Source organism: Hermetia illucens, chromosome 1 (genome assembly GCF_905115235.1).
Source record: "Hermetia illucens chromosome 1, iHerIll2.2.curated.20191125, whole genome shotgun sequence".
In the NCBI taxonomy this organism is placed as follows: Eukaryota; Metazoa; Arthropoda; class Insecta; order Diptera; family Stratiomyidae; genus Hermetia; species Hermetia illucens.
In genome coordinates, this window is record NC_051849.1 from 149792869 (window position 1) to 149817872 (window position 25004).

At 38.0% G+C, this 25004-nt stretch overlaps 2 protein-coding genes across 3 annotated transcripts in view; one reads left to right on the plus strand and one right to left on the minus strand.

Annotated features, from left to right (window-relative positions):
- The window catches only part of LOC119660402 (6-phosphofructo-2-kinase/fructose-2,6-bisphosphatase-like), a 272893-nt gene that overhangs the window by 60055 nt on the left and 187834 nt on the right, over positions 1 to 25004 (plus strand). The window lies entirely within an intron of this gene.
- The window catches only part of LOC119660415 (alpha-N-acetylgalactosaminidase), a 152409-nt gene continuing 137994 nt past the window's right edge, over positions 10590 to 25004 (minus strand). For both annotated transcript variants that reach the window (XM_038068971.1, XM_038068963.1), the window contains 4 exons: positions 12899 to 13073; positions 12348 to 12779; positions 11922 to 12284; positions 10590 to 11857 (listed from right to left, as the gene is read on the minus strand). In XM_038068971.1, coding sequence (XP_037924899.1) covers positions 11696 to 11857; positions 11922 to 12284; positions 12348 to 12779; positions 12899 to 13073 — 1132 coding nt within the window. In that variant the 3' untranslated portion in view covers positions 10590 to 11695. The remainder of the gene's footprint in view (positions 11858 to 11921; positions 12285 to 12347; positions 12780 to 12898; positions 13074 to 25004) is intronic.

Sequence of the window (25004 nt, forward strand, 5' to 3'; positions counted from 1 at the left end):
ATCATAATAGTGCTAGTTGAGGTTTCATTTTGAAGCATTTTTTGGTGAAAAATGGCATTAGTATAAGGCAAACTACCTACCTTTCAGATGTTTCTCGTTGCCTAAACATGAGTGCTAAATCCAAGGAAACCGATGAGTATGAAAGAAACCTAAACGTCGACAGGAACCTGCTGACTGTGGTGTCAGTGGAAAGCTGGTGAGTATTTTCCGCTAGAGGATGCGATACGATATTTGGTGTGCCTGGAGAAAGGGATCTGGGAGACTCAAACACAAATTGGATTGGCACTGAATCCTTCCGAAAACTTTGAGTCCCTAAATCAGCCTAAGAAAAGTACTACTTAGTTAATGAGTAAAAAGCTGCAATCGCTAGATACTGGGGTTGAATTTCTGAAAAATATCTCATATTGCCTATTGGGGATAGGTTAGGCCGTTTCTAAAGCGGGAAGCAAAGACATTTTCGCAATGTGAAAGTTCTTGCTATCGGACGAGCTTTTTTCAATACAGAGGGGATTCTGTGGTGTGATTTATGATGTACGTTGATTCATTGTAATTCTCTGCATCCCTACGAGAAGTGCTAGGTGCGGATTGCAGACTTGACACCTAGGGAGGGAAAGATCATTCATTAGATTAGGTTTTTACCCCTATTTTAAAAGCTTATTAAATTACTTTGTGCGCAATTTTATTCGACTTTCATATTTGATCTATCAACCAAGTCCTTAATCTATTTATTCATGGAGGTGTTCTATATAAAGCCAGATACAAGATAAATCAGGCTCGCTTGTAATCTGGGATAATGTTTTACATTCACCCCAAGATATTCGCAAAGAGGCGGTGTCATTATTCTGAATATATATTCGGACTTATGAGTAAACGTTGACCCAAAAATGTGCACTTATTTGGTTGGGGCACAATGCCAGCTACAATAAAAATAAATTAATGAATTTTGCAACACTTCCACAAATATTACAAACAGCGGGTGGTCCGTAACAGACAAATTGTCTTAATTTGTTAGTGATGTTTCCAAGAATAGATATGGTAGAAGGAATAAATACATGTTTACATTAATTGAGTCAGTTGCAATCAAACTAGCTCCAGCAAGGCACATTACTTATTAAGAAAAGTTTTCTCAAGTCAATGAACTTTCAATGCATGAATTAGTAATTGACATCTTCTTTTGAAAGAGTGCAGTAAATCAATTACTCCCCAGCAAGTTCGAACTTAGAAATCTAATATTAAAATCTTTTCATGTTATATTATCTGTGTCTTTAGAAGTTGAGATCGAAAAAACAAGTTGCTTTGCTACTATGAGATCTAGACGAGATTTTCTTGAAGAGGTCCGCATCCATTTCTCACAAAAGAACGTTTCACCACCAATTTTGACTGCTAATGCAGATAGAATTTCAAGGTTATTTCTACAAATGCTTAAATTAGACCAGCTTACATTCTAATTCATCATGCAGTAGTTACATGCAATATATGATACGTGTATTGAATATCGGATCCATTTTTGACTGCTTAGATCTGCATTATTATTCAGAATTTCATTTATATTCTATTTACGTTTTTCAATTTGACGCTTTAGATGACGTACGTGTTTTATTTTTAAGAGCAATTTTGGCAACATCAGGTGATTTGTATTTGTTGATTCGTTTGTTCTATTGAATAACGCAATATCGTTTGAAAATTTTGGGAAAAAGGTTCATTGCTTTTGCATTAAAATGTTATTTTTTTATCAATGTCGCATGGTTGAAATATACTTTTTGAAAATATATTTTAGATGGAATTATAGTGAAAGGAAGAAGAAAATATATAACCATGAAAAAGATTTATGGATAAAATATAAATAAAATCCGTTGGTGAAAATATATTTTTGTTTATCTAATTCTTCCGCTGAAAGGTCATTACGGGGATTTGGAAATTGTATGACCCAAGAATTTCTCTTTTATTTGATAGAGAAAATATGAAAATAAACAATTTCTAATTTCGTGTTCGTCTTTTTCTGTGAAAACGCTAATTTAATTTTTCCTAATTTTATTCTTTTTGGCACTAGGAAGGTAACGTAAATCTCAATTAATGTTATAATCATAAACAAGAGTTTATTTAGGGTTTAGACATTTTATGTGTATACTCACAGTGACCCCCAGGCAACCTGCATGAAATTCAAGGGCGAATGGGTTTCCAAAAAAGCTCACGCAGAATGCCTGGTGTACGGGGAAAGTTTGTGATGGTGATGCGTTTTCCGGGGGACTCAACCCCGATATATCCTTGGTTGGTACGGCCAGAAGAAAACTTGCCCGAATTACCTTATTGGTGACGCAACCATACGATGCTACTATGCTCAGAATGCTCAAAAGGCGGCTGACTGGTGGAGCAACGAAATCACAACTTTGCAAGCCCCATATTTCCGAAGGAAGATACTTTACTAGGGAAGGTTCGGTAGCGATGATCAAAAGGAAATACGTAGGAACCTACAGGGCCGCTTAAAAGAGGCTATTTGGAGGAGCAAAGTGAACTGCTTCAAATAGTTGTACGACCATGCCGATATAAAGCCTTCAAGATGGTAACGAAAAGGATGTGAAGATCACCTCAGGCTACCTGCCCGCGCCTTCTGAAAAATATTGTTGCTATTCTGTTTCCTCACTATCAAGGCGGCATAAGACAAACCGTGGTTTAACACAATAAGTGCGTGATAAATCCAGTAGAGGAGGAGGAGCTGTGCGAAATACTTATGTGGTAGGATCTGCGACAATAAGGCTCCAGGTTTAGATGGCATCTAACATATTCGAGGCGTGCCTAATAAAAGGAATATTTTCTCTTCAGAGGAGAAAGCAAAAGTTGGTTTTGCTTTCCAAATCCAATAAGCCATGTGAAAATACAGCGTCATGCCGCCTCATCTGGATATAATGGGGAAGATGATGAAGAGAGTCATCTACAAAAAACTCTGCTACCCATTGTCGAAACCAGCAATGGGTTTCGGCGCGGTGATTGCCACAACCATGGCGGTGAGCCTGGCAAAAGACGCACTAATTTCTAGCAACTGCTGTGTCAAATTGGCGTTAGATGTTAAAAATGCATTTAACTCCGCCAATTGGAACCGAACTAAAGGTTGACATAGGTGTTTTTGATGACTCGGTTGTAGTTGTTACCGCAGAACACCCAGAAGTTGCGGAGGTCTACGCGACGGTGACAGTAAGAGCGGTAAAGTCCTGGTTAGAAATAGCCGAGCTGATCTTGGCGGATGGGAAAACAGAAGCGGTCTTAATAAAGAACCGTAGAAATAAAAACATGTCGGAAGGCCGAAACACCGTCGGAGACTGTTTCTATTCGGAATGGTGTGATTTATTCTACTTTATGCTTTACCTGTACTGACGGAGTTGCTTGGACAGTCTTAGAAAACGAAGCAGGTGAATTCGGTCCACCAGCTGATAGTTTAGAGAGTTTGCCGTGCTTTTAGAATCATATCAGCTGAGGCAGTATTACTAGTGGCGGAAAAGATTCCAGTTGACATTTCAAGAAAAGAAATCAGTTTGCTGCATCATGCAAGATGTATGCCACACAGACCGCGGGGATGCAGCAAGGTTAGATTCGTATGAACTCTGGCAGATTGGACGAGTTTACGAAGGGTCACTGGACGCATGCGCTCATTCCCAACATTATACCAACTACCACATTACCCAGTTCCTCATCAGACCCAGTGGTTGCTACAGGCAGTATCTGCATCGCTTTAGGTTGGATGATTCGCCTAATTACCCTGGATGCAGTAGCGGATAAGCCAGAGCAAGTTCAATGTTCGCAGTAAATAAAATCTGAATCTTATGTTAGGAAGGAGAAAATGTAGTTGCTTTTTCCCTATTTGTAAAAATACAGAATGAACCGCTGAAGGAATAAAGTAGAACAGACCAGAAGCACAAATGTTTAAAGGCAAACCCACTTTGCGAAGTAATACCTAACTGAAGCTGAGCCTAGGGAAATCGGGGGTGGCTTTAGTCGTGCAAATCCCACACGACCGAGCTAAATGGCTTAGATCAATGGAAAATTTTCCGAAAAGTTCATGCGCGAAAACAGAAACAAAATAACAACAAAGTATATGCGTGTGAACTTCTACCAAGTCTCTTATAGAGGAGTTTTGCAGCATCATTCACTCATAGATTCCATTAGGATCATTTGCCATTAATCCTAAATGAACCTTTAGGCTCTGCTTTTGGCCCCCGCTGAGTTGCGGCAAGCCAGTTTAATGCTAGCCACATACGTGCAAGCAATTTGTCAAGTAAGTTGCTGACTGCAAGGAGTTTGCACGTTTGTTAGCAAGTTGCGGTTGCAGCGAGATTGAATGTTTGTGGGCAAATTGCGGTTGGCCGATCAGGTAGCGCCAATCGCAACTTGCCCACAAACATGCAATCTCGTGCCAACCAACAACTTGGTTTACAACCCCGTTGCACGTCTGTGGCTAGTGGTACGCCCTTCTACACAACGACTATGTTGATACGTAAAATCAGAGTAAATATTTGTTGAAGTTTTGGAAGTTGCGGCAAGTGGCAAGCGTGGCGTACGAACAAAAGAAACTTTAATTTTGGTTGAAATCAATTTATGCAGTTAGCGTGTGAATATTAAGCCCACAAGGCATCAAATTGTAGCAGAATTCTTACCAAAGTACAAGGGAACAGTCTTCTTCTTCTTCTTCCTAGATTAACATTTCTCTGTTGTAATCTGATAGAACTTTCGGGAGTAACAGTTCTGCATGAAACTTTGCATTAAATGTCAGACCAGTTTAGAAAAGTACGAAGCGAATCCCGAAAAAAATTGCACCCTTCTTTCGCACGTATGGAGACCAACGTAGAACAATATTACTGTATGCGTAGAGGTTCACAGTTCCCACCTAACTTCGTATTAATAGGTATAACCGTTTCTGAGAAAGTGGGTGTGGCAGACAGACGGACAGTAAACTGATTTTAATAAGGTTTTGTTTTACACAAAGTCCTTAAAAACTTGCAGTGGGGTGATGCCCACTTGATATATAAAGAGCGATTACATCTCTTCTTTCTTTGATCGCGTGTACCGAAGACTTTACGATGAGGACAGCCGCAATGGCGTCATCAGACACGTTACAAGTCCTTATGTTGAGTTGCTACCAGGAGGCATTTTTTTCGCGTAGGAGAAACGTCTTTTATCTTGGGTTGGGATAGCATGGGTGATACTTGGATCTGTAAAGGACCAAATCTCAACGATTCTGGAAAGGAAGGATCTACAAACTGCCGAAAAAAATTCGTACAGAAACAAATATTAGCATTCCATTCATATTTCAAAAGGCGTCGAACCTATGTAGAAAAACCCGCGTGAGAGCTTTTGTGTCAATCACAAATGTGTACTGGATTAGGGCGGTATGTACGGGGCACTGGCCTGTAAGTGATGATGCGACCAGACTTTGCATACCTTGCAATTCCCATTGTCAAAGCTGCGGAGAGGGAGAAGAAACCCTCCGACATTTTCTTTGCCAAATGCTTGCCCAAATACTACGGCCTGGCTCTAAGAATTTGAGTTGGCTGGATTCTGTTTCCCTTGCTCTCTACCACCGGCGGCCATGGTCCAAGGAGTTTGTGGTATCAAAACAGCCCTTACTGGGCCCCTCGGCCATTGATGCCATGGTTCAATTTGAACCGAGCTAACCGGAGCTTTGGTCATTTTAAATTTTCATTTCAAATTTGTAAGTTATGTAATTATCAACGACTAATGAAACAGCTATTAGTTTTTGGGGATCTATAGTGTAAAAGGTGTGACTTCAATGTGAAGCATGTACAGTATTTCTAGAAAAAGAGTTCATGATTATCAAAACCAGACGTACGCTTATGATTATGTATTAATATGTAAGCAGAGAAAATTTATATCAGCATCGCGCATTTGATATCCATGGGATATTCAGATACAGTCGTTTCTAAATTTACTTTCATCGAACCGTTCGTCAACCCAGTGTTTCTATACCACTTCGCTAAGCAGTTCGGGAATGTGGGCAGGGTCCTTGGCACTTTGCATTAAAACCGAAATTATTACCAAAATAAATGAGAACGCTAACGACCAGATCAAACTGGTCGGAAACCGGAAAGTCGATGCTGGAGGTATGAGAAGTTTTGTGGATTTCTTGTGTAAGAATATTTGCAGGCACGATGGTTTAATTTCTGATTATTGAGTTCAATATGATACTGAAATTTTATCTCTTTGAGCGCTGTAATTTTATGCCTAACATGCAAACTTAACATATCGTAATTTTGTTAATAATAATAACATCCAGTATGTTAAAAGTAGGAAAAAAAATGACTAACGGTTTTGTCCAGGGCAGAGACAACTAACACGCATCCTTGTCGTCTTTGCGATTATATAAAAAGAAACAATTTCCATCTGTTGCCACTTTCAGTTATGCTACTCCCAGGGCAGTGGTGAGCCAGTGTTTGATGAGTTGCCTCTGCTCTGGACGAAACCGTTAGTCATTTTTCTTCCTATTTTTTGAATACTTAGGTGCTATGCCCAAAACGAGGGGTTGTAGACAAAAAAGTGAGAGTAAGTTGTTCTCCATCTGGTCCTCCCTCATATCCCAAACAAAACATTCAGTATGATGTTCCATATCATGGCTTATACTATAAAATTTTGTAATTCTAGGATAAAACTTAATTTTAGCTGTAAATTTACAACATATGGTACTATATTATTATGAACTTTGTGAAGATATCTAAATGAGAATTAGATATCGTATAGAGACATCACAATCAGATGTTTTGCTTATTTAGTTTGTGCGAATGGCTCCTTAAAATAAGTGATAATTTTCCAACCCCCTTTATAACTGGTGTCAAAACGGACACCTCCTTCCGAAAATATTAATTTAGACCTTCGATTTGATATCCCACATGGCTATATTTGATCAATTGGTGAAAAAAGTGTGCGCCCCTGTTTTCCATCGAGGGAGACGCCCCCTTTTAATTTAACTTAATTTTACAACCAAATTCCGTATCACTAGCTGCAACCGCTTCTGAGAAAAGTGCGTATGACAGATAGAAAATAAACCGATAGAGTGTTTTGCCACAAAACCATAAAAGGGGGAAATAACCGGGTTAATTTGAATGATCAGTAGTCCTCAAGTTTTCAACAGCGGAGTTTAGCTCGGCTCTCTTGGTTGATAAGAGCCAACTCGAGTTGATTATCTGATAATTCTCCAACTTTATGCTCATTTTGAGACCCCGGTGTCAATTTGGGTTTGACAATGTTATTATGCTAAGCGACCAAAATAACGGTGGCTTATTACGTTGTGTGGTGATTTGAAAGCCTCGCGATTGCACCCAGATCTGGCTTTTGATAAAACAAAATGGCGAGCGGGACAAAGGTTGAAGAAAAAGAAGTATGTTATTAGGTTTGGTTCACTTTTAGACGACGATGAGCATGGCTTTTAAAGTTGTCTATAGACTTCTCTCTCTCTCTCAGTGAGAAACTGTTTGATCTATCCATGTATCGAGAAATTGTAAAACCTCCTTGGTCATGAGATTCGGTTTAAAATGAGCTGTTTACTCATTTTAAATCGTATTTTTTTGGTTAAGATTTCTAAACTGGAATATCTTGGTCATGCTTAGCCAGATGTATCGCCCAATATAGTTAATAATCGTAGGGATGATGGAAGAGAACTTTCTACAAACATAAAACTCATGTCTTGACTTAAAAATTGGAGAGAACGGATCGCCTGTTGATCTGTTCAGTTATGTTCAGCAGTTCCATCGAAAATGATTTTCGCTTTGATATCGTTCGAACTCCAACGAGTCATGGGACAAGAAGAATATTTCCGTATTTTCACAATTCATCTTAATTATGAGAGGTCCAGGTGTTGTTAGCGTGAATATCGCATTCATATTTATTTGCTAAAAGCTTGCATAGTGCCAGGAAAATGCGTCCTCCTAAAACTAAAAATCATTTTATTTCACTTATACCCATTTTGTACGTTTTTTAATTGTAATTGCAAACTTTACGGCATTCGGTTTTCTACTGAATTTCCTGATACCCTAAAAGCCTTTCGCCCGTTTGTATTATTATAATAGTAACTGTTCCTTCATAGGCTGGGCATTCTAGAGGCATTAAGTTATACTCCAGAACTAGGGAAGTGATTTACCGGCTCTGGCTCCTAGAAATCGCGATGTTGATGAATTGGCATAGGGGGTAGAAGTGGCTAACGATCCCTGAAAGTTTTGTGAATCAATAAGCTAAGTGGTATACAAGCAAAGATAGACGATGATTTATCCCCTCTTGTGAGCAAATGTATCCAGCCATTTGTAGTTATTTGATATAGTCCACTTCAAGAGGCATTTACCCGAATCCTGATGCTCTCAGTTGACGATAAATATTCTGAATACTTTTGGATTAAGAAGCAAATCATTTATCTGAAGTATGATCTGCCTTCTTACTGCGAACTGGAGCATATACTGGTCGGGGGCACTGTAAACACTAATAGTGTCGTGAAAAAAATGACTGCAGCCCGGAGATACTACTTTGGGTATATACTGCAATACACCTAAAGTAGTAGATTACCTATGGAGCGGTAATCTGGGCAGAAAGAACCGAACTGCATCAGTGGGGCAATGAGGACATGCCCGACGGCATCCCTGGAGGTCCTTCTGGGATTAACCCCTCTCTATCTGTACATGCAGATGCAGGATATTCAGGATGGGCAGTAGTATCAGTGAGGCGGGGAGCTGCCTAAATCGAAAAAGATTGATATCCTTTCTAGGCGGTATCCTGAATTACTGATACCAAGGGATAACATGACAACGAGGTTTCACTTCGATAAGAAGTTTGAAACACGTTGGAGTAACAAGGCAAACTGGGAGAGCGTGGTGCGATATACGGCTTAAACCAGCAACTGATTACTTAGTACACTGGTGGATCCCTCACTGCAGAGGTAGCGGATGCCGGTGTTATTGGTCCAAGGAAAATGTACTTTGAGCCAATGGGTAGGTACACCAGCATATTGCAGGCGGAAATATACGCCATAGACAAATATGCCTCCTTTAATCTGCAAAGGAACTACAGGGGGCAGAACATAGCTATTCTCACCGATAGCCAAGCAGCGATCAAGGCGGTTAGGTCCAACCAGGTGAACTCTAAACGTGTGGGAATGCCTTGAGAGACTGAATACACTCGGTTCGTCCAACAAGGTCTGGGTACTTTGGGTTCCAGGCCATGCTGGGTTGGAAGGCAACGAGGCAGCTGACGAACTAGCCTAGAAGGGAGCAGGGACGCCTTTACACGGACCAGAACACTTCTGTGGAATCGGAAATGGTTTCATGGCTATGACTCTAAGAAATTAAGAGGAACGGCTAAGGGAACTATACTTGGGCGGGCTTACCAAGGCTGGAGTATTCCAGCTGAAAGATCTGGAAGTAGGCAACATACTAAAGTTTCTGACGGTTGTAGGCCTGCTTGAGATACTATGATCAATAGGTGCACTATAACCAGTAAAAGGGACGCAATAGTTCTTTAAAGACGCGGTGTGACTTTCCCTTAACAGTATCTGTCCATTGAATTGTGCATGATAAGAACAAAACATAACTTAATTATTTGAGTGATATATGTGTCCAATAGTGTTCAAGCCCAAAATCCCTTGCATTTAATACTTTGTAACCCCGCCCCCATTTCTAATTGCATCTCTCATGCGATCAGGTGCACTGCGAATAGAATTTCTAATCATTGGCTCTAAATCAATGGCGTTGTACCTTATATCTCTAATGCGTACTGTTCGATGCGATATCTCAACGCCAGCTTCCATCACCACATCGAAAATACTATGGGAGGTTGCAGTTCAAGCCTTTTGAGGCTTTCGCAAAATTAGCCTTCTGCTTTCCCTTGAAGTTTTTTCGGCTACTCGAAAAAATCTCTGGCTTATCATGAACAATGCTGAATTTTCTTGCTATTTCAGTTCCTAATGATTTACAAACACCGATATTTAAGGCAATGGCTACACAGCTTTTCCTTTCCTCTTTCAAAATGAAAAAAATTTGCATCTTCTACTTTACTTTAATATCTCTTTTTTTTTACTCACTTCCAGTTAATTTACCGTTATTAAAAAAAAAACGATGTTTTTAGTCACATGTACCGTCAAAAATTATTACAAACCTCGCAAAGAACTATCGATGTTCGCAAAAAAAACCTTGAAAAGCACAACATTATTGAAAAATTGACCAATTTAAAATACGACCTTGGACAAAATGAACCAATTGGGGGAAAATAACGGTTCTAATTTTATTCTAATGCCCTGCCCTAGGTAGTACTGACAACATATTTTGATTTTTCTTCACGATCAAACACTCAATGATATAGTAAATTTTCTTAAAAATGTTCTTCGTTTGTAATTTGAGGGACAGTATGCCCGGCAGACAGTATATGCCAGGCCCTTTCCCTACGTTTCTGTGGTACATTTATCTGCTGTTTTATATTCCTCTATTTTCCAACAGAAGTCGAGTTGGCTTGAAAAGGGAGAACAATTTTTATTAGACCACGTTTGGGGCGAATTATTCGTTGACTCCGTTAGTAAACACGCTTGTGTTGTATAGAGTGGAAATAACTCAAAGCGCAATATTTTTTATTTTATTTTTTTTTATATTTTTTTGGCACTTTTATCTTTATAGTTTCTTAATTATTTAAAAAAAGCACATTTTCAAGTTTTCTGTAATATTCTTTCTTGTTCTCTGATGAAATCACACATCTTGTACTCAGACAGCTGGCACAACAATAATTTTTTTCATATCGATCAATTACAATTACTTTTAATATTATTTAAATATACTTTAAAATAAGAAATATTTATTTTATAGAGTCATCAATTTCACTAAATAAAATGCTTACTTATACTTTAAGGTTTGTCTTGCTATTATTTTCCCGTACTTTTCGCTCTTTTTGTTCCTCTCTAATACTCTATCATTTTATTTAAAACTCCGGATGGCAGTAGAGAGCTTTGCTATTTGGAATACTTCAAATTGAATTCAGCTTCATTAGCCAATAAATATTTCGTGATTAAGAATTAACAATGCACTCTTCATGGAAGCGAAATTTCTCATATGAATCAAAATTTTGAATGAATGGAGTTGATAAATTGATATTACTGACAACAGTCTTGATTCAATGGTGATTGATATGTGTCACGAAAAGTGTTCAAAATGAAGTGGGTTCTTCTTTGGGGAATGTGCATTTGAATGACAACGCTTAGAGTGAATATCCTTTCGAAACCAACTTACAAAATATAATTCAGATTCAATTTAGGATTGGTTTATTCTTCATATTTTAGGAAAATGAATTGAATTGAATTTAGTAGTCGAAATAAAATTGCTCAAAATTCATGCATATCCAAATAAATGAGCTTCTACCATATTTACAGGCAAGAAAGTGTTGTTTTTTTCATAATATAAAAATCTATAGGAAACTACTACAATATTATAAACATTACACTTCGTTCGAATCCCTTACAAGATTTCAAGAATGTTCTCTCCTTTTATTACTTAACGCTAGTACGGAATGCTAAGAAAACAGGAAATTCGGAAAATACAACGAAAAATGATACAATCTGAAGGAAAGAAGGCTAAAATAAAGTATAGTTAAAATACATTTAAAGCTACATGTAGATAAAATCAATTGAAATCAGATCAGAAACTCTGATCTGGCCTAGGTATCCTTTCTATTTTTTCGTGCGGAAATACGTCAATGGATTGAATGGCGCTCTTGAAAATCTTTCAGGTTGAACATCAGCACGGAGTATCACTACACCGGATGGGTTAACCTTAACCTTGATTTTGGTTTGTGGGCTAAGCACGCCATAGTCTACATCTTCATAAAGATCCTGAAATAGAAAACAACCAACTTTTGTAATTTCTGATTATGATTATGAATTCAAAGTTACTTACCTCAACCCTGTATCCAGTTGGAGAGGTAAGACCTAGCTCCCTTAAGGTAACAGCAACATCTGATGGGGTACCATCGCTTCGTCGGTTGACAAATGCTACAGCGTATGAATAGTAAGTTTGGTAGATTGGTGCAATTGGTCTTGACCAAATTTCAATGCCCTTATGCTTGTAGATGCGACGTCCTTGAATTCCCAAGGGATCTTGATCAACAGCGATAATTTTGCGGTTTTGTAAGATAGCTTTGTATTCTGGACGGATGGTTCTCAAATCGACAGACATAAGAAGAGGAGCCGCAAGGATAGCCCACAATGCGAATTGAGTTTTTGATTGTTCATAACTGAGACCGTAGTTACCGATGATTAACTAAAAATATTATTTAGAAAATTAGGACTTACTATAATTTATTCTCCTGAATTGAATACTTACCATATCAGGATCATTCCAATGTCCAGGTCCAGCGTTAGGAGCAATAGCATCCTGGTTATTTCCATAGTAATCAATAATACTTTCAACAGAGGCCCATGAGTCTTGAATGTCGTCAAAGTTTCTCCACAAATTGCAATGTTGGATAATTGATGCATAGTTTGGAGTTATTCCCGCATAAATTTGATATACTGGCCAACTGCATGAGTAAACCATTGGGCGGCCGGTACTGTTCAATAAACGTCCGAATTCAGGGTAACCAATATCCATATCAATAGGAAGTGAATAGCATCCATCAAGTTTTACGTAGTCAACATTCCAGTCAGCGAACAATCTGGCATCCAAATGAGAATATCCAATAATGCCTGGATATCCAGCGCAGGTGTAGTTTCCGAAATCTTGATAGATACCGAATTTCAAGCCACGAGCATGGACCTAGAGGGATGTCAAAGCATTCCAATCAGAGTTTATATTCAAAAAAAATAATCTGAAGATTTAAGTAGGTTCTACCCTGTTCAATAATGTGATAAGGGAAACTACAAGCATTTACTCACGTAATCTGAAAGTGCTTTCATTCCACTTGGGAAACGTTTCCGATCAGCCACTAGTTGTCCTTGTGGACCACGTGATTTTTCCAGCCAGCAATCATCGACATTGATGTATGAATATCCGGCTTGAGCATATCCTTCAGATACAACTAAATCAGTCATTGTACGGAAAAGCCGTTCACTGCAAAAGACGAGAAATGTTTCATGAGAGGTTGATTAACTTGTAATGCTGGTAACGTTGATTTTGACTCCCGAAGGTATGCAACATAAATCATGTTGGTTAAGTTATCATGCTATGGCGTGTTTTTAGGTGTCTGAAGCTATTAAGGGTGATTACACATCTAGCAAATGAGTGAGTATTTTTATAATTTGCTGGGGAATGTATTTGTAATATTTGTTTATGACTAAAGAAAAACGAATCTTCGATGTAAGTCGAATGTATTTTTTATTTTGTAAATGCGATAGTTCAGGAACCGGATTTAAATGACAAAGTTCAAAACGAGAGACGAGAAATAGTTTCCGAAACACAGTTTTTGCCTAGTGAAACAATTCCTTAAATTAAAAGGAAACTGTTACTTCTCCTTCAGTAGCACGTATTGTTTCCTTTTTCCGGAAATTGAGAACTAGCTAACAAGCAACCTTCAAGTTCCGATAATAAATCGAAACACATTATCGTGACAAAAAGCGACTAATTTCGGAAAACATTGGCATTTAAATACAGATATAGTGGGAAAGGTACAAGTATTATCGTAAGAACTGGTGGGTTAAAGAGAAATATAGAATAAGTGAAATTTTCATGGAAACAATGAATAATGAGGCTCCGTTTTGAGTTCCTAATTTAGTTGGTAAAATAGGAATAATTGGTTGGCATAATGATCTAACCAAATTCAAGTAATGCGAATTTCAGAACAGAGACAGACAATCACATTCATCATTCCTGGGTCAGCTATGAATTTTTTAAATTAATCACTATTGAGTGCATATAAACCACTTTAGAAAATATAACTGACCAATGAATTGTGATAAACCACTTCAGTATGCTAGGAACCAATTTTATATTCGTAATTATTATCCTGATGAATGAAGGGTGAACAACACACACTCAACATTTGGTTAGCATCCGCTATTATGCTTGCCAAATCATTTTTTGCGATCCCACGTGCTACACGTTTTACCAGATACTGCGAAACTTACCAAAGGGCCAAGAATGGACCAGCCCCTTGTACCTTTTTCCAAATGAGAACTGAATTTAATGTCAGGAAAATTAGATAATTCACTATTCTTCCTATATACTGCGGTTCTTCCTATTGTTACTGGAAACCATCGGTCGATTTTAAGATGATGTAAATTCGTTATCTAAGTTATCTGTTGTATTCAGAAAAATAGCTTGAGGCAGACTCATTCAATCTCACACGTAACGAGACAATATTATATTATTATATGACTTTTCATGAAGCCAGGCAGCTAATATTGTTCGATGTTCGAGAATCAGTTTCAATATATTCATCATCATCATCAACGACCTAACAACCGATATCAGGTCAAGGTCTGACTTAGTAAGGAACTTTGAACATCCCGGTTTTGTGCGGAGTTTGACCAATTTGATATCTCTAAAAGCTGTCTGGCGTCTTGGTGTACATCATCGTCGCAAGGTCTGGCACGTCTTTTTTTTCTACCATAGATATTACAGAATATATTCAATAACGGCCAAGTCCATGGATTCCATCGAAATTTGTGCACTCAATGTATTGTCTGTGGACTAAGACCACCAGTTTGTATACGGCCTAAAAAACCAATGAAGTAGTTGAACGAAAAATCGTCTTATAACGCTGAGCTTTCTTTTGATAATTTTGGTAAACACATAACATATGACTCAGCAATAAATCTAATCAGGCGGTGTTCAGCGTTTATGAATATGAAATGGAGGCATTGTTGAAAGAAGACTTGGAAGGTTACTTCATGTTGACCAAACAAGATTCGGGGTATTCTAAACAACTAGGGTGAAAGGGTCCATTGGGGACCATATTTTACGATTAAAGGCGAAAAGCAACAGAGGTACATTCTATGAAATCATTGCTGTTGATGCGAAGAAGGAGTATCCGTCGCTGCGAACAGCATGTAGTCCGGAGTGCATCACAAGCTGCTTAAAAAAAAATCATCACAATGTTATCTGAATTTACCGTAAGTCGTGTATGATTTAGTAACAAAGTGGCAAGAAACATTTCTTTCAGTTGCCACGAAGCACGGAGCAATTTTGGCTTGTATGGACTAAAACACTGATTTTTCGTGTTAAGTAACGAAGGGAATGATAATGTTAATCGGCCTAGAGTCGGTCGGCCGCGGTCTGCTCGTACGGAAAAAGTGGTTAAAGCAATGCGGTCGAGAATTAATCAGAACCCTTGCCGTAAGCAGAAAATCATATCGACTGACATGAAAATTGCACCACGAACCGCTTCACGCATTCTGAGCGAAGACCTGAGATTAAAAGCTTACAAACGATATACTGGGCACCTCCTTACTTCTTGATTGAAGTATCTCAGAGTCGAAAGATCGAAAAAACTACTGACAACGTGCGACGGTTCTCAAAAAAAGTATGTTTTCAAACAACATAGAAAATAAGGAGTGGATAAAAATACAACTAGCAGAATGATCACATGACGACATACTACTTCCATGATGGTTTGTTGGGGAGTCTTCTGGAAAGGTCTCACTCCTATTCATTTCTGCAGTCCTCGAGTCAGAACCACGGATAAAATTTACGAAGAAACCGTTCTCAAATCTGTAGTCAAGCCACTCAATGATACTCTTGGATCTTCCAACAAGATTCTGCACCGGCGCATAAGTCGAAATGTTGTCAACAATGGCTCACGGACTGTGTTCCAGCATTTGGTGAATACTAGACAGCAAGAAGCTCCGATCGGAATTATGGATTGCGGGGAATTTTGGAGCGAAATGCAAGCTCAATACAACAAGTCGTAAAAATGCCATTAGAAACCGTGTGTACGTATATCCCAAAATGGTCCCAGCGTTTACGGCTCTGTATCACTAGTTGTAGAACGCGGTCACTCTGCCGAAAAGAGCGGAGGTAACAACTTCGGGAGGCCAGGGAGAGTTAGGACTATAGTCCTATAGAAAAAGTTCTTTAATAGTATTGACGATTGGTTTCGTCTAGCTACGCTCCTATTTCTGCCCTGCATTTTCTCTCTTCCTTCGTAAACAAAACTTGGCTTTGTATTATATTGAACAAAGCCGCTCTGTTTTGGCTCCTAAATCACTATCCAATTAATCATGAATTGGATCAATTGGGGCGGTCCGTTATCAATTGTATGTGGGTTTAATGCACCCTAAATGAACGAAAAAGGTAGATAAGACTCCTTCGTTTTCGATTATTTTTTTGCTACCAATAGAATAAAATAAACTCTAGGATACCGTGTGCTGGCAGATAGGAACAGCAAATCTTTGTAAATTCGCTTTTATAGTTTCGAGGTTTTATCATTTTATTGAAGGTAATATAGTTTTCGGATATTTTTTAGAAACAGTATTTCACAAACATGAAGTCCCCAAGGTCAGACAGTGATGACAGAGTACTGTAAATCTGGTTTGACCAGTATGTTCACTCATTTGAAGAAGAAACTGCCGTAAAGGAACACCAAGGGGGTGGTAAAGGTTATGGAAACGCAACGTAAAGGGTTTGCAGAAGGCGGACTAAAGTGTATAGTAACTGAGAGGGTTACTTTAAAGTAGGATTTATTGATTTAGAAAATTAAATAAATATTTTTGCTTTGCACCGCGCTTTTATCATTACTTTTTAAACAGCTCTCGTAAAATGATTTTCAAAACTTTCCTTTTCAAATGTTTACTGTTGTTAAATTCTAGATTTTTGGTAGCATCACTACAACTACTTATTATACTATTAAATAAGTTAATGCACAGAAGATTGACTGTTGAAGGGCTGGTTTGGTTTGTTGTTCTAGCTTACTGAAGCCAAGCCATCCCTCATACCAAAACATGGGATGTGTTCGCTTCTTTACGATCATCTACTTCTGACAACGTAACCATAACTACTATCGACTGTCCTAAGATAAATCATTTCCTAGATATTTTAAAATTTTTCGTCAATATTTTGGAAAACAGATTCCTTGTTGCTGGAAATTTTAATGCCAAGTACGCGTATTGGGAATCCAGCTTGATTATTCCCAAAGGAAGACAATTATGGCACGAGGCATTCGGGTGAATGGTCTTTTTAGTGACCAGTCGAATGGCGAAAAATTTGTATAGTTCAAAAAAAGTCAATGGTTCATTAAGCTATTGTTACTATGAAGCTTGACACAAAAGGCATTTCCCGACTGTTTTCTGTGGAAATCCACCTGAAAGATAAGGGGCTAGGGACCCCATCAAGAATATAAGATGAAACTAGTTGCGAATTCTTTAAAAAAACTTATTCAAGACCTCCTAACCGGTGCGGAGATAAGACGCTTTTCATCAAAAGTCAATTTATCAATCAAAAAGCAGGTTAGTTGCAAAAATCACTATCTCATGCCAGGTAAAATGCTCAAGGGATATCCATATTCAACGTATCTCTTCAATTGGTCACTTTCCCAAGGTGTAGAAGTTTTCAGAAATCGCTAGAATCGTCAAAAGCCGGGAAGACCATTCAAAATTTGCATCTTATGGGTTTATAAATCTGCTCTCTATCCTCTCGAATGTTTAAGCACCAATTCCACTTTTAAAAGATTCACAGAATCGTCTTTGAGATAGGAAACACACTGGAGACTAGAAATTGTTACTCAGCGACCTTTTTTGGTATAGCGTAAGGTATGGCGCAAGGTGTGAGAAATTAATCTCCAAAATACAAAAGAATTATTTCCAGTAGAGACGCGACCGATATTTTGCAATGATTTGACTTGTTACTCCAATCCAATCTTTTGGCTTCCTGCAGTAGGATGGGCGATTCCGTAGCCTCTATAACGACGATATTTATGAGCTACACCACGACTGTCTGGTTGTGTATCAAATATAATTCGGCTCAATAGGTTGCGGTGGGCGGATCACTCAATCCGTATATGTGAGGATGATCCAGCTCGGAAAGTCACTAAGGTCAATACCTATGGAACAAAAGAAAACCTGGCAAAGCCTCAGATGGAGCGATGGAATAAGCCAAAGCGCCAGACGATTTTTGGGGATATCAAATTGATGGAACTCAGCGCAAAAGCGGGATATCTGGAGTTCCATTCTAAGATAGGCCTAGACCGGATACTGGCTGTTGCACCGTTGACGATGACTATTAACATCTAGGATCGACTTTCTACAGTTTGGGTCTACCTAAACTTGATATCCTCAACGTTTGTAGATGCCAGTGTCATTGTAAGGATATACTCCATTAGAAATTAGATTATGTAAAAAAAATATCTGCGAACCCATCTAGGAAAATTTGAAATTGGAGAATTCAGGTAGACGAAATTAAATGTTGTAATATCATCTATGGGGGGTTAAATTTTTCATAAATTATTATGCAGTCGATAAAGTTTACGAATTTTTTTGATGGAAAAATTTATTTAGAATCCGAATTATTGCAGTAATAGAATACTCAGTTTAGATGTTTTCCGATGTTTTAAGAAAGCAGTTGACTCCGTTTGTACTGCGGAGGTTGGTATTGTGTTTCCACTATTTTGAGAACGAAAGGCATGTTAATATCTAATCTACATAAAAATATTAAAAAAGAAACTAACAGATAATCTACATTCTACATAAATACTTGAGATATTATACTGGTTGCTTAACAAGTTATTTCGAAAAAAATGGAGTTCACTCAAAATAAATCTTTACGAAAAAAAAGATAATTTAAAATCTTGAATAACTTGCTTTCTTTCGCTCGAGACTACCAAATCGACCTTCTATATTTCTATAAAGCACAAATTGTAAAAATTCATAGATAAAGAACAATAAACCTTGTATCGAATACGAAACAGTATATAAATTTGCAATATATTCGACCCGCATGGGTGAAACATCTATCATTCCCACTTACACTTTCGGTCGGCGACAGCCTAAGGTTGTACAATAAGATTAATTATCAGCAACTCATAAACAGCACCGATGCCGATATATGATGTTATATATGGAGTAACATATGCCCTTTATCTACGAAACTACGCTAGGCAAGAGTCAATGAGAATATTGGGGCTGCAAGTCTTAAGATATTACAGTTTGAACCAAGCAATAGTGTGACTCAGCAACATTCAAACCGTTCGAATAAACTTCCAACTGCTTTTAAGTTTCCAGAAAGCATTAATCTAACAAAAAGATCGTTCGAAAAGGCGTGATGTAAAACAGCAAAAAGGTAGGAGAAGGGAAACGGTCGCACAAGAGACCTCTCGAACGCCCATGGCACGAAGCGACCTTTTCTTCTCAGATGCATAGCTAATCGATTTAAAGCAATAGAAGCACTTCTAAAAGCCTCACTTTTTCCTTGTGTCTTCAGTCGTGAATATTTTCGGTCAGGCAACAATGGAAAATATCTTGCATCTACGTACCTCGGAAGCCATTCTACATTACTTCTAGGTGCAAATTAATACAAAGACTAATGAACGCTGGCAAGCTTATTATAATCAGGAAGAGTGAAATTGAAATAAACGTGCGAAACTCACAGGCAGAGAATAACCTTCATTTCGGCATGTTTTCAATAAATCTTCCAATTTAACGCTCATTTCCTATTTTATAAAAAAAACTATTAAAAACGATCGCTTCGCACCAAATCTTAAAGTAGCACCCGTAAGAGTACGTCGAAATAATGACGGGCCTTGCAATGATTTTCGACGATCAAGGCTAAGGCAGAACCATCTCCGGTCACGCTCACTTCCATTTCAATTGGAAACTGACCTCAGATAATGAAAGAAGTGAAAAAACTCGACAAGACGATCATCCTCCCGCACAGCACGAACACCTTTCTTGGAGCCTAACGTGAATAGTTTCCCTTTCAAAAACCAAGTCCGTTTGACCCGCATTTTCGCTCTAAGAGTTGACTTGTGCTTCTCATTTTCTGAAGGCTGAGTCCCACATTTGTGATCATTTTCATCAAAAGATCATTTAGAATTTGTCGATGCTGGAACTGTGGTTACTTTTTCTTCAGGTATTTTCCTATTTCATGCTTGATATATTAAGTTTAATGGTAGCTGATTCGGGTTTATTAGGCAAATGCGCTCAAAGGCTTTTGAAAGTTTTATATAAATTCTAAGCTTGACTAAATTAATCAGACAAGGCCATAGAAAACTCGAAGTGGTTTTCAATTGGCAATTGGTCTAGCAGAAATCTGCAAGAAGGTGAAGCGTTGCACCAAGTGTGAAGGGAAAAATCGGATGTAGTGTAAGCTGTGTTGGAGTCCGTCAAATTATAATAGTCATATCATGGAGAGTTCATTTGATCCTATGTAGGTTAACCTGTCGTGACTAGGATCATTATAATTGCATTTGGAGTAATCGCCAGCAGCTTGGGAAAAGGTACCTAACTCGGTTTGAAGTTAACGAGTGAACAAAATGTGGCGTCTTACAAGGTATTATTTGAGGTTCAACACTCTTCAAGCGCTTTTTAATTAGACCGTTATCAGTGAATCGCGGTTAAATTACCATAAGTGCATGTTCACCTGGTGGAGTTACCACACCTGCTTTCGATCTCACATTGAGTAATAGATTTTGATACTCTAGACACATGCAAACCAACCCATATCTGAACGTACATCCGATTTTCTTTTCATTTCTTTTGATGCAATACTACCGATTGCGGTGGCCACAGGCACGAACAAATAAAAACAAAAATAAAAACAAGTTCGAACCATATATGTATGAGCCCATGTGCTTTACGCAGAAAAGTTAAATAATATCATGTCCCCGTCATTCATATTGTCACATAATAGGAGGTAGTGGAGAACCTCAACAACTTAATGCAAACCGAATCGTGAATAATGAAATATAATGTATGTCGGTATAATGAGCACCGATCGACTGACTCCGGCTCAGGTGCAGAAAGAAAATAGTGAAAGACACTATGACATAATACCACTCAGCTATTAGCGGAATCAAGTTTCGTGGCAGGCCAGGAGGGCTCAATGAATTGGCTGTTTCTTCAAGTAAACCACAATCGTACACGCTTGAATGCATGCGTAAATAAAAGAAATTACTACAATATTATATTATTATTCATGAAAAAGAGTTTCTTCTCGGTCTACAGGTCAGTGGAGGAATGGTCAAGTGCTCTTGAGAGCTCTTCACCGTTTTGTATTTATCTTATCCAAAAATTCACATCTGGCGGATGACAGTGTAAAATGAAGAAGTGCAAGAGGTCCCTGTTTTCATGTGATGACCTTAACATGATTTATTAGTAGCGGTACTGCTTTTTTCATGAGTTCATTTTACATGTAAATATTTCATGAAATTTATGTGCGTTGAGTATTAAAACTGTTACAGTACGAAGACCGTTGAGATTGATTTATACGACGGAGATAGTTTATGTTTAGCTTTTTGACGGCCAAATAGTTGAGGTGATTTACTGTGGCGAAAATTGTACATGAACCTTAGTTATTTTAATTAAATTTATTACAGGTTCATATTCTATTCAATAGTAATTGCCAACAAGCAATTTTTCTTCCATTCCGTATATGTTATTTTAAGAATAACTACTGAAGCAGTTATATAACCTAAGAGGAGCAGAGGGACTAATTCGCAAAGGTTGTTGACATGTTTTCCTCCTTCGCTACGCTCAAACGAATGTAGGTGCACAAAATGGCTTTTCATCAAAATTAAATTGGAAGAACATGAACTCTTATGTCAAAGGTATGTCTCTTGATTATGAAGATACACCAAAGGAAAAATTCAACGCGTAGCTGACATATTATGTCCTGGAAGGATTGTGCTGAGGTCTCCTAGTCTTGATCTCCGCATCCCTACTTAATTAAGTAATAAGACTGGGAAGATAGCGTTCAATTAGACAACATAATCATTTTGAACGCAGAGTTTGGATGATCGCCAAACAATAGGTGATATACGTTCGGTACTCACTAGTCATTCAACTGTCCATAGCAACTTTCGTGAAACCATCTTTTCTACGGTATTCCAAAAATTTAGTGACATTAATTTCGAATGACAACGTACTATCAGGTTCTGCTTCAGATTTGGTCACAGTTCGATAGAAACTTTTGGAAAACTTCATCACCGCCTATGGAAGCAACACCTCGTAAAATCCATAGGTTTCTCTGTGGTTTGAAGCATTTTTAAGAGAAAAAGCAAAGATTGAAGAGAAACTGCAAAGCAGAAGGCGTGTACAAAATATTGCTTTCGTTGTACAACAATGGTTGCAAAAATTTTTCGCAGGACTCAAAGAACCATCACTTTTTAGAATCGATTGAAAATGATGATTATTTTTTAGAACTTATCATTATTAGTGATAATTGTCGAATCTTTGAATAACCAAGTTTCAGGGCAGCCCTACAAAAGTTAAAAAGTCGGAAATCAAATTTCCTTTATTTTGCTTTTTCTATAGTCTCGGAAAAGGTGTAATACTTTCTAACGATAGGTTCTTGAAAAATTCCGAATAGGATCACACATGTAAGACTAAACATACATGTCGATCATTGTGCCACCCAGAATCTTCTGCTACTTTAAATTTTTTTACGTTCGTTAGCTCCACTTTGTCACTTCTCTTTGTGGCAAACCAGGTGCGTGAAAGGTCTAATAGATGACTTTTTGCCATAACTGCTCATAACTGCTTTGCCGAAGTTATGGAGACTATCTTGAATATGCAGGTCTTTAGATATGAAAAAAATGCTTGAAGTCATTTTCCAAAATCAATAACAAAAGGAAATCTAACACTTTTTGTAAACTTTAACGTCTACGGCATTTTGAAAACTCGTCAAAAGAAAATATTGATGAGGACAAAATCGACACCCATGACAGTCGTCTGAAAATCAATGCAATTTTTATACCCTCCAATGACTGAATCTCAAAGTATTAACGGCGCCTTCAAATCCTAGCATCCCATTTTGGGAAACAGCAAGTCCGCCTACAGAGACAAAAAGACAAAATCTTTCCACCAACGTATCGTCTTATTCAAAAGTGATGATGGTACGAAATGAATAAATACGTAATTCAGTTAACTCTTAAATGAAAACTTGCGAACTAGAGGGGATTCTCAGAAAGGTGGCACTTTTCTCTCTTATTAGCGAAGAGAATCTTTTGAACCTAAACTATTACGTTTTTCTTTATCCTATCCAATGATAACCAGTGAATGAATTGTGGAGGAATCCATTCTATCGGTCGGCGATTTACTCTCCTTTTTGAACTCCCCCCAAAGGGCCTTACAGGAAAAAACGAAAACCATGTGACTAATGTCGCTATATATAACCATAGTTTGAACAACAAACCCAATGCTCGCTAAATAAAATTAATTTTCGCCTTTAAATGCAATAAAACGGGAATAAATAAAAAATAAATTTCAGCTAGAGTAGTTTGACAGAAATTTTGATGGGGTTGTAGGTTGTAACTTTAAAGCGATTGAAATCATTGACTGGATTGAACCCGAAGCCAGTGAACTAGACTATAATGCTAGTGTAAAACCGCGGCGATTTGTATTTTTGAATGCCTCCTTAGTTGAGAATGGTGATTGATTATTGTGCAGGTATTAAGCTCACTGCAGCAAGACAAGCACGAAGACGAACACAAGCATCCATGACGACTGGAATTCGAACACAAGGCAATGAAATTAAAAGCCCGGCACTGTACCCAATTAACAATCGCGCTATGAATTCGTGTGCTTAGTGTAGCAGATTCTTTTTTAAGGTTTTGTTTGGCTGTACCGATTGGCACGGCAAATTTGGTAGGAAGGTGGGAATTGTGAACACTGATTTTAAAGAGGGCGGGGGTCCTCATACATGCAAAAAGCTCAAATATATCTACATAAGAAACAAACCAAACCTTCAATACCTGAAGCGTCTAGCTTCCGGTTTCCTGACTTGTTTTGCCCTGCAGATTATGAAATTTCAAATTTGCAAAGTCTAAATTAATGATATCTCAAGGAAACGAACTGTCAATTAAACTATTGCGAGCACAACAAAGCCTGTCTGTTTTGGCTCATTCGCGGAAACATTTACTTTTTTCTTCCAACTTAAAAAAGTCTGAGGATGGAATGCTTGAAAACTCAAGAGCATGGAAGTTCTTCTCCAGTTCTTATAAGTTAAAACCGAAGTAATTGAAGAGCGGTTTTTCACTTATCAACGTATTGTGACTGGCGATGAAAAATGGACGCAGTACAATAACTTCAATCGTAGAAAGTTCACGCATTTAGGTTTATGCGCTGTTTTTTGTGGGATTGGCGAGGTAGTAGCACAGTCGTGTAGGCCTCCGATCTAACACCAATCAATGCATACAGGAAAACCCCGATGTGGAAAGGATACCAACTTGACAGAATCTGTTTTGGGCTTTCGCATTTTATCGCAACGTAAGTTCCAATCAATTTAGATAAACTCTTAATTGATGGATGTAAAGCGGTCTTTTTGAAATCGAGGATGATGAAACGTAAGAAAATGAAACTTAATTTAGAATAAAGTTTCCTTCAATCCCCATGTCAAAGGTAGGTGGTTACTTCTCATTCCAAAAAATTGAAGAGAATAAGCAACCTTCTACCCTAAAATTTGAAAGGGCAAGGATCCTCTCTTCCAAAAATTGAAACTAGGAACAACTTGCAGTTACTTCCAATCACTTTCGCATTACAATGTCTGTTATCAAAGTGTGGCATCTATCATTCCCTTAGCAACAATTACGAAGGAATCGTTTTCTGTGATTGAGGATGGTAACTCACAGAATGGGATTACGTAGACTACTTAGTGAAAGTAGACGGTTACCAATTTTATTTTAACTAAATGCGAAGCGTGCTTCTTTAGGAAAAAGGCTACTGTTGAACAAAGATATGCACCAGCCTTCTGCTCCTCAATTTAAAATCATCTTCGCGATGAAGCATGTCTTGTTCATATCTATCATATAAGCCAGTAAAACCAAATTCCACTTGTACTTTAGATATAGTGAAAGCATCAACAACAACAAGAGGGATTAATGAAGAACGTTTATCT